Source organism: Neomonachus schauinslandi, chromosome 1 (genome assembly GCF_002201575.2).
Source record: "Neomonachus schauinslandi chromosome 1, ASM220157v2, whole genome shotgun sequence".
Lineage (NCBI taxonomy): Eukaryota > Metazoa > Chordata > Mammalia > Carnivora > Phocidae > Neomonachus > Neomonachus schauinslandi.
In genome coordinates this window covers 24,930,877-24,948,581 of record NC_058403.1, presented here as the reverse complement: position 1 = coordinate 24,948,581, position 17,705 = coordinate 24,930,877, and the positions used below count along the sequence as shown (strand labels likewise).

Genomic DNA, 17,705 nt, shown 5'->3' with positions numbered 1-17,705 from the left:
TGTGTGTGTGTGTGTGTGTGTGTGTGTGTGTGAATTTTTTCTTCCCAAATAAATCAATAGATTTTGTGTGGTAAGCTAAATTGAAGTTTGCACTTACTCTGGAAATGATCCAAAAGATTAAAGCAGTGAAGCAAATTCATTTATTCCACATTTCTGGGCTTCTAATGGGTGATTCAGCTGTGTCTAAGTAAGTTTTGCACATGTTAAAAACATTCACTGTAAAACACATAGATCAGAAAAAAAACCCATTTGTAATAGTTGTATTTTTTGGATATGTCTGATTACTTTTTGGAAACTTAAAAAATATTAGCTTGAAATAAATGGATGGTATGATTAATCCAGGTAAAAAATGATGCAATAACAGAATGACAATATCAGTTAATTTACTTTTTATTTTGATACAAGGGTGATACATAGACGTGCTTGTTTGCTGTTTAATTAACTTGAGAGAACTGTACAATCAATTTGGTCCACGTCTGTGATATGAGCTTAAAATACATATTTTTTATAACTGGGGAAAATATTAAGGATATGTTCAAGATGAACTGGAAATGCATTTAGATAGAAAAGTGGGAAGAATATTGAGATTCTGGAACTAGATAATTTATAGCAGTTTGCTTCAAATAACAACATACTGTGCAAAACAGTTTATTTCACTTCTCTTCCTAATCTTGCCAAAGTTTAAGTATATAGTATATGCTTTACAATAGCATTCCTTTGAATAAGAGAATTTGATAAAAATGATTAAAAACAAAGGAAATGATGATCTCTGTGAAAGATTAGCTCTTCACAATGAAATCAAAGTATATTATTTTAAAGTTACTTTGTATGATAAAGATTATTTTTTGTGTGCACCCTCACACCTCAGCATGCAGTGACTTAGGTAAGAATAAAGTCTTTTAGAAGCCATTTTGACAAAAGTCTCAATTTAAATGCTCCTTAGAGTGAAATGGGGAAACAGCATGACTTTCATGTTGGTTTAGGAGACTCTACTGTAGAAAACTTTGTATCCATTCTGTGAACCTCAGGACCCGGGTATACACCCCTGGACGATTAGGCCATGCACACTGGTATCCAAATGATGTCACACCAGCCAGGAACCACCTGTTGTTTTCTTGGCACATTAATGGTCCTCCTGAATCCCCCTGAAGAGGAAATTGCAAAAGAAGATTGTAGATGTGTTGTCAATTGGCATAAACATCTAAGGTTATTTTTAGCAAATCAATCCAAAACTAAAGATCAAAAATATGATTTAATTGCAAGTCATCTGTATATCTCTTCACCAACACTCTCCGTCAAGAATGAGAACCTTTGACTGCTCAGAAAGGACACAGAGAAACTATGACAACTAAAACATAATTTGATATAATTCTTCATGATGTACTTATATAGCAAAATTTCCTTACTTTCATTATGGCATTTTAAGATTTTATTTATTTATTTGAGACAGAGAGTGAGAGGGAGGAGGGTCAGAGGGAGAAGCAGACTCCCCGCCGAGCAGGGAGCCCGATGCGGGACTCGATCCCGGGACTCCAGGATCATGACCTGAGCCGAAGGCAGTCGCCCAACCAACTGAGCCACCCAGGCGCCCCTCATTATGGCATTTTAATAGGTACTAAGAAATTCTCTAAGGCACAACTAGAAGCATCCCAACCAAAATGTATATTAAAAGCTGATCATTTTATTAAGAGAAGTATGATATGGTTTCACTCATGTGTGGAATTTAAGAAACAAAACAGATGAACATATGGGGAAAAAAGAGGCAAACCATAGAACAGACTCTTAACTACAGAGAAGAAGCTGAGGGTTGCTGGAGGGGAGGTGGGTGGGGGGCTTAGATGGGTGTTGGGGATTAAGGAGGGCACTTGTGATGAGCACTGGGCACTGATGAATCAATAGATTCTACTCCTGAAACTAATATTACACTATATCTTAACTAACTGGAATTTAAATAAAAAACTTGAAACAAAAAACAAAACAAAAAGAGGAGTGTTCTAAGAATTGGGAGAGGCTTTGCAGAAAAGATACCTTTTCCACAATGCGTGTTTAGAGAAACTAAAAACTCACACATAAAGTTGATTTTAGTTCTTTGGGCAGTGTTAACTTTTTGTCAGTAAACAATCAGATTTGAAAAAATCTTAACATTTCAATGGCAATAGGCATGTCAATGATATAATTTATGATAAGCACACATATTTTCATGGGAGATTTTAACTGATGAAGAATTATTTAATTTTTGAAAATATTAATTATAACAGATTGTGCTAGATTTAATTCCTATATTTCATTTACACATGACTATTTGTGTGTAATGCAAAGAACATAATGCAAACACATCATACCATTACTTAATGATGGCATTGACAAATATTTTTCTTACATTAATTGTGCAAAATTTTTAATCTTTTTTTATATTTATGAAGGAATTTAAAGCCTTGTGTACTTTGGTTGCAATCACTGGTACAATAGAATATTTCAACCAAGTTTGTGTTAAAAAATATCCTGACAGACTTTTTGCCTGATTCTGTATTATCTTTGGGACCATGTTTAAGGAGAAAAAATGTGATGTATATAAAAGCACTTTTCTTGCTTGGGTACAGAGGAACATAAATTGTACTGGCAACCATAGGTTACCTCTTTTCTAGATGTAACAAATATGTTTTAAGGCAGGGACTGTGATTTTTATTTCTGTATCCTAAACCCTTAGTTTATAATTTGGGTCCAGAAATATTTATGGAACAGTTAAAGATAAATACAGACTCAAAGTTAGAGATTATTAAAAATAAACCTCAACTGTTTGGGTATTTTGAAAAGGAGTCATTTGATTTTCTTCATATTTTCTAAAATAATTCAATTTTTAAAAAAGACAACAGAATCTAGACATTGATTCCATGAACAAGGATTTTAAATTGCCCAACATTCGCTGGGTCAGTTGCCGGTATTCAAACGCTCCACTGGCAGGCTTGATGCTCAACAGTTGGGTTGTCTGTGTGGTTGAGAGACCTATTCTGTCTGGGACTGTCACTTCTCTCATCTAACTATACCATTTTAGTTCAATTATGTAACTTTTTGCCTTAATTTGCTGATTTGTTCAGGGAAGCTATTTCCTTCTTCCACTATCTCAGAGATATGTATGGACTTCAAAAATATGAGTGAATGTCCAGACCATAAAGTATTAACCTAAAATTTATGTTGCCATACCAGTGGTTTTATCATGCTAAAACACACATTGCTGGGCCCCAGGGTTAGAGTTGCTGACTCAGCAGGTCTGTGCTGGGGCCTGAGAATTTGCACCTTGAACAGGTTCTCAAGTGCTGCTGATCTGCTGGACTGGAGGCCATGCTTGGAACACCACTGGGATAGAATAAGGCTTTGCAAAGTTAGCAAAATGAGTTTGCTGTTTGTGTCATCTACTTCAATCTATACAGAGGGGACTTCTACAGCCACTGTGGGGCCTTAAAATCCAGACAACCACCCCACTCACGCAAGCCTTTGGTAAGCCAGAAGATACTTAAGAATGTATGAATGACTAATAAGGCCAATTCTTTGCCATTATAGGGGGGGAAAATAATGCTTCAAAGAGCTCATTCAAGTGATGTATCAATTGTAGCATATTCATAATTTTAAAGGTATTCTTATTTAATCAGTTAATCCTCTTGTATAACACAGTGTTAAAGTTGAACAAAGAAGATCATGTGACCCTCTAGACTATCGATTACTCGATCACGGTAACATATTACACAAGATATTGGCCTGTGTGTGGACGTTCCTACTTGTGAATGAATAACATACTTAGACTCTCTAGAAATCAGAGCCAAACATAAGATTTCAGAGATCTGGCACAAGTGACTGGCTTAATGTAACTCTCATATCAGTAGCATCCGTGATCATATTTTCTACTTAATGCATGAGGCTCCTGCCACACAACCCCCATTAACTGTAATTGAAGTTGTACAGCTGATTTCCCACCTGAACAATAATTCTATAAATCTCCCTCTAAGTGGCAATATATCTTACCTTTAGCACGCTTTTCATTTTAAGAGGAACGTATAAGATCCAGAGATAAATTTTAAACAAGAAGAAAGCCATCCTATTTGTCTTGAATTTGCAAGTGTTCAACAAAGCAGAATAAATGAAAAACTAAGCTGAAAAGTTAACATGATTTGAGACACTGACTTAACTCAAGGATACGTACAAAGATTCATCTGCTTAAGTGTCTGTTAAAAAAAGTCTTGTATCAAGTCGAATTATGGTGACTTAGGTGTTAATATATATAACAAGTTGTTTACACTTTAACAAAGTGAAAGATTTCCCCATGGTAGAAATTGCTGCATCCCCATTTGTAAATTATTCATTTGCTCAGTACTGCTATCAGGTTTAATCTAATCCAGTGGATGTTAATGATCAACATCTTATTCATTTTCAAGTACAGAAAACATGCTAGAAAATTTTTTTCCAAAGTCTCATAGTGAAAATTGTTAATATTTTGAGTGCTTACTGCCTTCTATGTGTTACCTGATTTTTAAATCTCTCAATAAAACTTAAGTGACTTGCCTAAAGTCTCACCCGTAAGTATTTAGGCAAGGGCGAAATAAATAGTCTGAGCCCAGAATCTCTGCTTTCATGGATACTCTATGCTGCACCTAAAAATGAATAATAATTCTAAAACCTGGCAGAATTTACTTCTTATTAGTTGAGTGTATGTGGATTTCATGGCACTAATAGATGGCTACCTTACTTCTAAGTGATAAGATGTTCTTGTCTTCAATGAGGGTAATTTGTGGGTAGGAGTTTCTCTGGTGGTCATGCAAGTCAAGAGCTATTGATCTTTCCAATATATTGCAGTGTTGACATTCAGTGAGATCATGTTATTACATCTCTAAAATGAAATGTAAACGATAAGATGAAAATTCTAGTGTATAGGTTCCAGGTCCAGAGTTATGCCAGGCTGTTGAGTAAGTTCTAGTTTTTAACCTTCCTACAAGTGGTTAGCTGCAGACTGGTTCTAACCAGCATATCCAGGTTGCTTTTATGCAGAAAATTATGTCTTGTCACTGGACCCTGGCTCATACTCAAAACCAAGGTTGAAATTTGGAAGCCAGTAGGTGAAATTGGCCTTCCGACTTGCTTTTTGTGTGTTTGTTTGAAGTTTGTATAGGGTTTTAAAGCATTAGAACTAGATTTAGCTAAGGTTTGTACTCTCAGGTCAACAGTGGGTCAGCACTACATAATTTACCTGACTCTCTCACACACTCATATTTTGTGCCTCAGCTCTAAAGACATCTGATTTTAATATTTGTTCTTAAAAATGAGTTTTATTTTTTTTTTTAGATTTTATTTATTTGACAGGGAGAGATAGCAAGAGAGGGAACACAAGCAGGGGGAGTGGGAGAGGGAGAAACAGGCTTCCCGCTGAGCAGGGAGCCTGATGCGGGACTCTATCCCAAAACCCTGGGATCATGACCTGAGCCGAAGGCAGTCGCTTAACGACTGAGCCACCCAGGCGCCCCCAAAATGAGTTTTATTTCTAACGCTCACACCCACCCTAGGAATACTATGCAAGTAGGCCACAAATAAAAAACAAAGGGTCACAGTTTGGTAAAAGAAGAAATGAAGTTAAAACCCTGATGATTTCTTTACTCCCTAATTGTTGCGAAGCAATAAAATCATTATAGAGCAATGCTTTCTGGAGATGTAGGGCGAACAGTTTTACATACTTACCTGACAAGAATCTATTCCTCCTTCTTCATAGCCTGCACAGACCATATTTTCTGTAATGTTATACTCTGGCATCTGTTGTTGGCATTTCTCATTTGATAGAAGAGGAACATTGGCTTCTTGCAGTATGTTTGCAGTAGGACCTGTTCAAAATGGTAATGCGGCCAGCCAGTCAGAAGGCATCAACATGCATCATTGAATGAGCCACCATCAGTCTTATTTATTTCAATAGTTCACTCTCATTATCGAGTACTGTGTGTATATATAATGAAACTAAATGCTAAACCTTAGTATTTTTAAAGCACATAATAAAACCCATCTGTGGATTTTGCTAAATGGATGACAGTAAAGCACTTCTTTAGTTCCCAAGGGCTAACAGGAATGGTGGATTGGACTAGACAGGCCTTAGGCATTTGCAGTAATTTTAAATGGTTACAGTATTACTCATGGGAAAAAAAAAAAGCCCACCAACACAAAGAGGTTCATTTATGGAAATGAGCAACGACTCCAAAATCCAGGAGGCTTTTCATTTGGCACCTGAAGAGGTGCTCCCTGATAATGGCATTCAGCAACTTTGTGAGAATCTGTGAATGAGCAGGTGCACACTGAACAGAAGACAAAGCTCAGCTGAACTATGCCCTGGTCTAAGGGCAATCAGCTTGTCATCCACACGCAGGTGAAGAGAAAGGAGCCATGTACTTCCACGCTTTTTACAAAATGACTCATCTACTGGAAGCATGATTCTCTGTTTACTCAAATACTAATCCCAAGAAGAATGTGAAGCAAGCAGGTGTCTCAGAAAAGGCACCTGATAAGCACTTTCTAATAATTAGCAATTCTATTTAGTTCCTCAAGAGAAGCAGAAAGTTGATAACTTAGTGCATATGACAGACAGTTACTGCAACAATGTATGTGACATCATTTCCACCTAAGTTTAATCCACACACTAAACAGGAAACGTGTGTTTGTGTGTGTGCGTGCGTGTAGTTATGTACATGGACGTGTGTATGTATATAACTCAGGTGCAAACCAATGTATGTATGTATGACTCAGTGCTGTGTTGGTCAATGTTTAACGCTGGTTTTCAAGAAAAAAAATCCCCAATATGTATCATTTGCCTGATGTAAACACTCCAACCAGGGCCAATTTCAAGGTACCAGCATAACAGTGAACAGGAGTTGGGGGATGTGCACAAAAGGCGATTTCCAGCTGGAGTCAGATGACTTTGAAAGTTTGACATTGGCCTTTAAGAAGTGAAGATGGAGGAGGGAATTCAGCATCTCACTGTTATTCATTCTATAAAGATTGAGGATGGGCTGGTAGACTTTAGTTTTTAGTATAAACTATGATAAAATCAAAGCCTATTTTGCTGCTCATCCAGGAATAAAAAAGACTGGATGGGTATATGATAAAACTCTTTGGTAAAGAAAAATTTGAGCCGTGTTCTTTTTTTTTTTTTTTAAAGATTTTATTTATTTATTTGAGAGAGAGAATGAGATAGAGCATGAGAGGGGGGAGGGTCAGAGGGAGAAGCAGACTCCCTGCCGAGCAGGGAGCCCGATGCGGGACTCGATCCCGGGACTCCAGGATTACGACCCGAGCCGAAGGCAGTCGCCTAACCAACTGAGCCACCCAGGCGCCCCTGAGCCGTGTTCTTATATTTAATATTTATTTGTCCACATGAATTGCCATAAGGATAATTGAGAATACACACATAAAAACGTACATAAAAATGTCAGTGGAGTTATTTTAAGTTTACTAATTGCCGTAATCTAACCGACTAGTATCACTTCCTTTCTTCCTAGTAAACAATATGTTTATGGTTTTCTTAGCTAATTAGGATAATATACTCAAAAGGGGAGGGGGAACTGAGTTTTACACAGTTAAGTAGCTGGAAATCATAAGACAAAGTTCATAAAATTCATTAAAATTTCCATCACCCAGGAAGTATTTAAACATGATCTGACCATTTATTCCTAAATGAAATTGATCTCAGATACAGATTTTCCTTGGCTCCATACCACTCTTAGAGACCCTTCTTAAGTCAATTAAATGCATATCTTTAGTGACAATAAGTAAATGTGAGCCAAGTTTACTCAGCTCTTAGAAGAAATACCCATTTCCTATGGAATAAAGAGTCTTAAATTTTGTTAGGGGATAATTTGTTTTTGAAGAGTCTACATTGTGGCCATAAATGTCTTTTTGTTTGAAGTCTGATAGAGAAAATATCTATCTAGGAATCATTTTTACTCTTTAGATTTCAAATTTAATAAATCATGGCATCTTTCAAGTGGAGGAAATAAAAGAAGAGACAGACTTTGACTTCAATACACTTTATGGACAGCAGACATGAGGCATTTCAGCGACATAATGCAATTGCCGTGGAGAACCTCTGCTGAAATCATCAGGCAAAGATTTGACTTAGAACGTCATCCTTTCTTTTACGAGGAAAAAGGGCATTTTAATTGCGAATGCTTTCCTTCTGGTAGCTGCACCTCTCCACAAGATTCTGTGGCTTTTCATCCTATACAATTAGGATTTTTAAATATCTTGGCCATGATCTGTTGCGACTCCAGAGGCTGGGTTCTCCCACCAGACTATCTAGTTCCTTTCCTTTTTGCTTAACTTTTAATGGGTAGTCAAAATTCTGCTCTAGAGGGAATAACTCCTATTAGGAATTCTGAAGCCAACATGCCTTGTAGTTACATTTAGAGAGAATGAAGTACTGGAATTTTGTAAAAAATTATGTTCGGTTAGTTTTAATATGCATCTTTTCTGTGTTTGGAAAACATCCTATTAAATAATGCCAACGAATCAGTTTATAGTCTTTAGTGTAAGATTTGTGCCACATCTGAGTAGGCTGACTCAGCATGTTGATGTTTTTTATTTATTTTTTAAAGATTTTCTTTATTTATTTGACAGAGAGCCAGAGCAGGAACAAGTAGGGGGAGTGGGAGAGGGAGAAGCAGACTCCCGCCGAGCAGGGAGCCCGATGCGGGGCTCGATGCGGGGCTCGATCCCAGGACCCTGGGATCATGACCGGAGCCCAAGGCAGACGTTTAACGACTGAGCCACCCAGGGACCCCACAGCATGTTCATGTTAAAAGGGATTCCCTTCTCATTTTTTAGGGAGTGGGAGTGTGAGGCCTTTTTGTGATAAATAAGACAGTTTTATTGATTTGGAAAATGTAACAGGTAATAATTTGGCTTTTGACCAGACTTTATCTAGGTGCTTTACAAAAGTAAATTTTGTAACCTTTGTAGTATTCATTTAAATAGACGTATCTTTTCTCTTTATCAGAGTATTTATAATACTGAGATGAGGTACTAAGTTTGGGGGATGCTTGGACTCTCCTCAAATAAGGATTATAGTTTTATAATGTGCTCTATACAATCTGGAATTTTTAAAAATCCATACAAATATACAGTATATGAATATAATAAGCCAGACAGTGCTTTTAAGAGCTGTTGCAAAATGTGTTGAAAATATTCACAAGATAGTGCAATGGCATCCTTCATACAGGTAGGCATTTTCTTTTTGTTGAGTCTGAGGATTTACCTTGATGTATAATTCTCCCCCAGCCAGCAATGGAACAAATTCTTCCTGGAGGAAAAGCTTGATTTTCTTCTGGTAAACAAATCGGTTGTATATAATCTGGAAAAACGAAACACAAACAAACATACATTTCTAACAAGTTTTAAAAATCAATTATTTTCAATATTTTATCTAAAAAATTCGTATTTTTGATTTATGCTGCTTGAACATTTTTTTAGACATCAGTCTTAGGGGAAAGAAGCATCTCAGGGTGGCATTCTTTGACAATGGACTAGGTATCACTGGTGGTCTTTGGGAGCCTTTTCTACATTGTCTCCTAATTGCTCTTTAAGAATGTAAACAATGTCTTAGTTCTAGAGTTGATCATTTATATTTGATTTTAAGTAATCATGCTACTTACAGTGTCAGCTCTGTGAAAATCTCGGGATGGCTGTTCTTTAGGACCAATTAAAAGACACTTGGACAAATGTTCTGAGGCTTAAGCACCTTGATGAAGATAATTGAATATGTTTCGCTCTATCCCCCAATTCCATTTAAATTATAATGATTTCTAGAACAAATTATCCAACTCTTATGGACTATTAATTCATTGGTACTGATAATATTTCAAATCTAATTTTGAATTGATTTGGCCAGATAAGATGACAAAAACGGATTTCTCTTACCTGTGTAATTCACTTTAAAGTCAAGATGCATCATGGCGATATCACTGTCCTTTGTCCGTTTATTGTAATGTGGGTTTATGACAATTTGATCTATCAACCGAGTTACTATTTGAGGAGAAGTCAGATTCGATGTCATATGCAGGCCTAGAATTGCTTTCCACTTAGATGGCTCTAAATTTCTCCTGAAGATTATGAAAAAGATGTATAAGAAACCCTCCATCCACCATAGTTACTTTCTAAAGATTCTGCTCATATAGTAGGTATTTCAGAACTATGTGCGCCCATCCTAAAATATTCTTGAATTTCTCTGAATGATTCTTCTTTAAAAACATTTCCTTTAATTTTTTATTCTTCTGGTCAGATCATAGAAAGAGCCTTAATTAGTGCTCATTTCTATCACTTCTCTTAGATCATCTCTTGATCTTTAGTTCTAGATTGTGGTTTGCAACTTTGGTTTCACATTAGAATCACCTGGAGTTCTTTTAAATAACACTGTTACCTGCTCCCCCTTCTATATCTCTGATTTAATGAGTCTGTAATGGGGAGAAGGGACTTCAAAAATATATGTTATTTTTAAATTAAATCTCCCAAGTTTATCCTACCATATGGCCAAGTTAGAGAACCACTGCCTTAGATCCCATTCCACTGTGGGGATGGCACCTTGGTCCAGGGTTTCTGCAGGCAACCCCAGCTAGCAGGAAGGAGGTTCAGGAGCATTCTTTTGTTTAGGGGGTCACTGAATTTACACAAAGTTAAGACAAGCAATAAAACCTATTACGATGTTTACAATCTAACATACAAACTCGAGTAATTTTCATACCCAGTAAACTCGAATAATTTTCCATACATAATGTTGGCCCTTGATAATGAATTGGTAAAGGATAACATATGCGTTATAGGCAGATTAAATGACAGTTTGAGTGTGCAGGGACTTCTAACTGTGCTTTTGGCCAGCAACATCTTCACAACAAGAAACTACTAGTGAACCCATGGAATTAAGCCAATTAAGCCATATTCACAATGCAGTCAAAATTCAATAACTGCTATTTTAGAAGAGCTAGCGATTTAATTCTTAATAGTTACAAATGCCCCGTTTAATGTGGTCTTTCAACTGTTAGAATCCAAGTCTCCTACAAATATACAGAGGGCATGAATTATTTCAAGTCCATTTGTTTATCTTTTTACCTATCCATTACTTTGTTGAAATTAAACAAAGGATCGTGTTTGATCAAGTCGCCAGCATCAGTAAAGCCAACGAATGCCCAAACATCCAGGAGACATCCACCGATAACCACGCTGCATTAAAATCGGACGAAACTTACTGACATGCTTTATAGAATAACACCCATCTATGGAGAACCTATTTTGTGCCAAGGGCAGTGCTATGTACTTTGCATCAACTCTTTTCATTTTTGCCACCGTGCTATGGATTTTACACTGAGAACAAACGGGGCGCTGAGGGTTTAAATGGTGGGGCAGACTTGAACTGGGACTGTCTGACTTCAGAGGCTGTATTTGCACCAGCACACAGGGGTGCTTCCAGGGACTCTGGGCAGTGTTCTGTGGGCAGGGTCGCGGACATGAGGACAGGGTTGGGAGGAGAGACATGCTCTGTTACTGGATTATCTGGGCTCAGGAAGGGGAGGATGTCTCTGCTCCTAGTGGTTGGTGGAAGCTCTTCCAATGCCCAGATGTTGGGCCAGGAGGGTATTATGGTGTTGTGAAGGCTCTGTTTGCTTGTCAGGAGGCCTTTTCACTTTCCCCTTTCCAGGTCAGAGGAATCAGTACTTCAGCCAAGCTGGACACACTGATAATTTCAGACATTCTGACTGCATCCACTCCCACTGTGCCCTGGGACTCCCCTGCCCACACTGGCCTACTCCAAGAGAGGCGATAGAATGAAATCTCTTTCCTGGTGTCCCACCTCTGAATTTCTTTCCATATCACACATTTAAGTATGTTTCCTAAAGCTCAGCTGGTCACGGTTGTCACTTGACTAGCTAGCATACCTGTATGGCTGACAGGTAACAGGGAGTTACTCTTTTCTTTGAATTGTATTTTTTTTTTTTTAAAGATTTTATTTATTTGACAGAGAGAGAGAGACAGTGAGAGAGGGAACACAAGCAGGGGGAGTGGGAGAGGGAGAAGCAGGCTTCCCACAGAGCAGGGAGCCTGATGCGGGGCTCGATCCCAGGACCCTGGGATCATGACCCGAGCTGAAGGCAGACGCTTAATGACTGAGCCACCCAGGCGCCCCTAAATTGTATTTTTTATTAAACATTTAATATATAGTAACTCAATATTTACAAAAAATTAATTTTACAATTACCACACCATGTTTCTTACTTTGCATTTAATTATATTTATTTATACACATTATATTTTGCATTATAATTATATTTTATTAACCAAGGCATTATGTTAATATTCATATTATAAATGATATTAATTACATTAATGGTATAAAATTTGCTCAAAAGGAGTATGAGCCCATTATAGAGGTTCTATTTTGAAGTTAATAGAGTGCATGTATTTTAAAAAATGATAGGATTGTCTTCTTAAATGCTTTCTACATATTTTGTCTTTAGGAAAACTTACATGAAGATTCAGCAAGATATCTGCAGTTATTTGCTATAGATTTAACTCAATGACAAAATAATGCAGTTCAGGGGCGCCTGGGTGACTCAGTTGGTTGAGTGTCTATCTGACTCTTGGTTTCAGCTCAGGTCTTGATCTCAGTGTCCTGAGATGGAGCCCCAGCGGGGCTCTGTGCTCAGTGGGGAGTCTGCTTGAGATTCTTTCTCTCTCTCCTTCTCTCTCTCTGCCCCCTCTCCTGCTCACACACTCTCTCTCTAAATAAATAAAATCTTTAAAAAATTGCAATTAAGAAAAAATAATGCAGTTTAGTAGCTAACCTCCCAAATTCTTATGTCTTTTGTAAGTACTGTACTCCTTCTGAGAACAATAAATATTAGTTACTGCTATGAGAGAGCTTGTAGGCAGCACGAAGTTTAGTAATCACCATTTCATCTTGTTATTTTAAGGTTTGGAGTAGAAAACCAATCCATGAACCATGGACTGTGGAAATTAAATATACATGCTTCAAGCTACTGGTCTAATTAAATACATGTTACAGCAATATTAATCTGACACATTCTTAATGAGTTCCAAAGTTGTTATAGTGCTACATGGGAAATAGCCTTTTTTTCATGTTTTTCTTTCTCCTGCATCTGTAAGCCGTACATTAGGAAGGAGATATTCCTCCAACATGTATCAACTGCATTTCTCTCTCAAGTCCTGCTCCACATAACTTTTCGTGTCTGTGTGCTTAGCTTCCCCACCACAAGCCCACATTAGCACAAGCACCACTCGAATGACTACATGCTACTGCAATCTTAGTGTCTTCTCTCAGAAGAACGACTTGATAATACAGAAGTTCTGGCCCGTGGTACTCAGTTTTACGAATCACCTGAAGAATTTGCTAAAAATTCGGATTCCTAATTGCCACCTCCAGAGATTCTAATTTGGAAGGTTGGAGTGGGACCCAAGAATCTGCACTTCGTAATTATTGTTGGGATATTGAGTAATACAGAATCCTCCCTGGCTTTTCCATTCATCAAAAGCCAAGGGACAGGAGAAGAAAGCCTTCAGAAAAATCAGTGCAGATGAGGAGGGGATACTTATTATGTTTAAAAAATATATTTGTCTCAAAACATCTACACTCTAGTGAAATAAGGAAAAGCTATAGGACGGAAGACAGATGGGGATGGCAACAGGAGATAGCCCCACTGGATAGGCAAGCCCCAATCCAGCACAGGCTGAAGATGGCAGAAGTAGGCTACCTTGAGGTAGGGGAGGTTGGCTGAATTTCTGCTGCATTTCACCTGTGCCTGCCCTGTTAAATGTTTTTCTTAGTAGCAAGAGAAAGAAAGGCATAAGTTGGGAGGCAACAGAAAGACATGTATTCCTGACTTCTATCACCTCAAAGACTAGCACGATTCTTGGTGCACAGTAGGTGCTCCTTAGATGTTGCACCAGCAGGGAGGAACTAGTGCTATACCGCTCTAGGTTGCTACGTGTTCATGTGTAAAGAAAGTCCCGACTCAGAGTATGAGGATGTTCATTTGTAAATGGGATTTTCATGGTGGTAAAAAGTGAATAGGGTAAGAAAGTTATGATGAGCTCCACACTATGCTGAAAGGAAGAAAAATCAGTGGGAACCCATAACTCTACATTGAAAATTTTTTCTGTTCTACCATTAACAAAGATGGTACTTTATAGTCAAGTCTGTTCACTGCCAACCCCAAAGTTTACCCCCAGCACAGTGTGTTAGGTCTCTCTTATTATTCTCCACTGAATGGAAAAAGATTCCTATGAGGATAACCAGTTCCAATTTTTAAGGCATGTAAAAATTAGAATGCCCCTGAAATATGGTATTGTTAAAGAGTAAGAAATTTTTCAAGAATAGAGCCCAAATGTCCATTGACTAATGGATAGATAAAGATGTGAGCTACACACACACACACACACACACACACACACACACACACACTGGAATATTACTCACCCATAAAAAAGAATGAAATCTTGCCATTTGCAATGACATGGATGGATCTAGAGGGGATAATGCTAAGTGAAATAAGTTAGTCAGAGAAAGCCAAATACCATATGAGTTCACTCATATGTGGAATTTAAGAAACAAAACAGATGAATATGGGTGGGGGGAAAAAGAGAGGCAAACCAGGAAACAGAGTCAACTACAGAGCACAAACTGAGGGTTGCTGGAGAGAAGGTGGGCAGGGGGGATGGATTAATGGGTGATGGGGATGAAGGAGGGCACTTGTTTTGATGGACACTGGCTGTTTGTTGTATGTAAGTGATGAATACTAAATTCTACACCTGAAACTAATATTACACTCTATGTTAACTGACTAGAATTTAGATGAAAACTTGAAAGAAAAAGGAAAGTTTTCCAGACAATTAGGGGTAATTTTAGAAGAACAAAGGAGCTAGATTAAATGGGATAATACTGGCCAGTTTTAACAATTTAAGTATCATATAATAATCATAATAATTATTCTAGTTAATAAAATTAATTGTTAAGGAAGGGCCATGAGTCCATAATGAAACTCAAAAGAGAAAAATTAAGGTGTATAAAAGGTGGTTCTATTGTAAAAGAAAAAGGATGAATAGTGAGGATATGTTTAACTGTTTTTCTTTTTTATTAATAAGGACAAGAGTTTCACACATAAGGGTATTTTTAGTTCAACTACTAATTAGACACCTGTTTTCAAACTAGAGGTATGCCTTTATTTGTTTTAAGTGGTAGAAAAAGAAGTACAGGGAACAAGGAGTAAGCGAAGTACTCCTCAGCATTATTTGATCTGGTGGGTTATGTCTACAAACTTCAGGTTTCACTGTTGCTCCTCCCAGCAGATTCCTCTCCAGGTGATGTCACTCTTTGCCTTCTAGATGGCCTCTCATCTCATTTATCATGGCCTCCTTAGTCCTCACCAGGGCCTAGGATCTGGTCCTGCCTACACCTCCAGTCTTATTCTTTCCTATCTGCCAACCCTTCCTGGCCAGCAGCAAGAGTAGGCTTCTTGAGGTTTCTAGAACAGGCTCCTACCCCAGAACATTTGAGTTGATGTTACCTCCCAGAAACTTGTGTTAAGTTTCTCCCTCATCTCTTTAGATCTTCCTTCAATTTTCATATGTTGTGAACCTTTCTCTAAATACTGTATCCAAATAAAGCCCCCTGCTCCCATCATTTGCTTTCTGCTTATGCCACTTTTATCTTCCTTTATTGCACTTATCACTCCCTAAAATAAAATATTTATTTGAAAGTTCTTCTAGGGCAAGGACTTTGTTTGTCTGTAGAGTACCATCTTCCCCAAAACTTAGAATAACACTTACTCTAATCTATTCTAGTCCAATAATGTGACTCAAGATGATGAACTAGTTCTCAAAGTAGAGATAATTTGGGCAAGGAATTTGTTGCTCTGTAGAGTACCATCTTCCGCAAAACTTAGAACAACACTTGTTCTAATCTATTCTAGTCCAATAATGTGATTCAAGATGATGAACTAGTTCTCAAAGTAGAGATAACTTCAGAGATCTGGCACTGAGCTTCTAGGAAATACTGGAACTTCTGGGTGGAATTACAACTATAATGAGATACTTTCTAATAAGAAATATGTTATTAAAGTGCTTTGCCAGAGGCAGGGGTGGTGTGTGTGTGTGTGTGTAATTGGTAAAGGGAGTAAAAACTAAAATAAAACTAAAAAAAAAAAAAAAAACCCGAACAAAAAACAAGTGACAAAAAAAGAAAAATACATTATTAAAAATAGTGCTAAAAGGATAGCATCAAGAAAATAGGCTACATAAGATGGGCCAAGGGAGTCTTTACAAATACATAATTTTAAGGAAGAGACATCAGATTGGAAATTGATAAAACCTATGAGAAAGGCATCAGTCTAAAAAGTCCTAGTGATACAAGAAGAGAATTTTAACTATCAAAAAGATGACTAGCAGCTCAAACTTGAAATACCTTAGAAAAGTACCCAAGACCTACCCTATAAACAAAAACCAGTAAGTCACTAACCTAATCTTGAAATCTCTACTGGCCTAAGAAAACGCACTTCTTTTTCATTTGCAAAAATTACTATTATCTTGAAAAGGTATTATAGTATTTCTGCAACCTGAAGGAGATAATATATTGAACCTCCTAAAGCCATCATCAAATAGGCAGAAAAATAGAGAAATGAATTAAACCTATGATGTTTATATATTAGGGTAAGTTTAAGTAGAAATGAAATAATTTTCTAGGTACTATGTTTGTATATGTTCTGTGTTCTAGTCCTATTTAAGGTGTTTGAGGCATTCCAAAGAATCCAAATTTTAAGTTGTAATAGAAGTATCAATTAAGTTATTTTATGGTCAATACTTAACTATTTAAAAAGTTTGCTTCAAAGCTTTATTAGCTACATCAGTTTAATTAATTTAATGCTAAAGTGTAAATAGTAAGGACACCTAGGTGGCTCAGTTGTTAAGCATCTGGCTTCGGCTCAGGTCATGATCCCAGGGTCCTGGGATCGAGCCCTGCATCGGGCTCCCTGCTCCGCGGGAGGCCTGCCTTTCCCTCTCCCACTCTCCTTGCTTGTGTTCCCTCACTGTGTCTCTCTCTGTCAAATAAATAAATAAAATCTTTAAAAAAAAGTGTAAATAGTAGTGTGTATTTCTTGCCACACCCACAAGCAACTCATATATGAAATAATCTATTTCAGGAATATTAACGTCTGTTTCAATGAATTATTTCAATAAGGAATGAGATACATGTATTTGGTCTTCTCTAAAGAGCTAAATTAAAGAATAGAAGACTGACCTCTCTATGGATAATTTCATCATCAGTGTATGTCTATATAATAGATGTGATCCAGATGGTAAATCTATATATACTTGCCCACCCAAGAGGCTGAATAGTGGTTGCTTTTGGAAGCAGGGATGGTGACTGACTGGGAAGGAGGGATAAGAAAATTTTGCATGTGATGGAAATGTTTCATGTCCTGATAGGAGTGTGGGTTACAGAGGTGCATGCATTTTCAAAACCCATCAAATCGTGCACTTAAGATTATGCATTTGTTTTATGTCAGTGGGAAAAAGCGAAAAACAAATACTAAACTCTATATGGTGAGTTTGCTTTACCGTGGTAGGGTTACCAATTCTCAGACTGCTTGTTTTGTAGATCCATACATATTTTGTGGATT

At 37.4% G+C, this 17,705-nt stretch overlaps 1 protein-coding gene across 1 annotated transcript in view; it reads right to left on the bottom strand.

Annotated features, from left to right (window-relative positions):
* Positions 1–989: 989 nt before the first annotated feature.
* Positions 990–17,705, bottom strand: part of TMPRSS15 (transmembrane serine protease 15) — a 113,328-nt gene continuing 96,612 nt past the window's right edge. The window contains exons 23-26 of the mRNA XM_021679286.1: positions 9,940–10,121; positions 9,278–9,373; positions 5,722–5,861; positions 990–1,145 (exon numbers count right to left, since the gene is read on the bottom strand). Coding sequence (XP_021534961.1) covers positions 990–1,145; positions 5,722–5,861; positions 9,278–9,373; positions 9,940–10,121 — 574 coding nt within the window. The remainder of the gene's footprint in view (positions 1,146–5,721; positions 5,862–9,277; positions 9,374–9,939; positions 10,122–17,705) is intronic.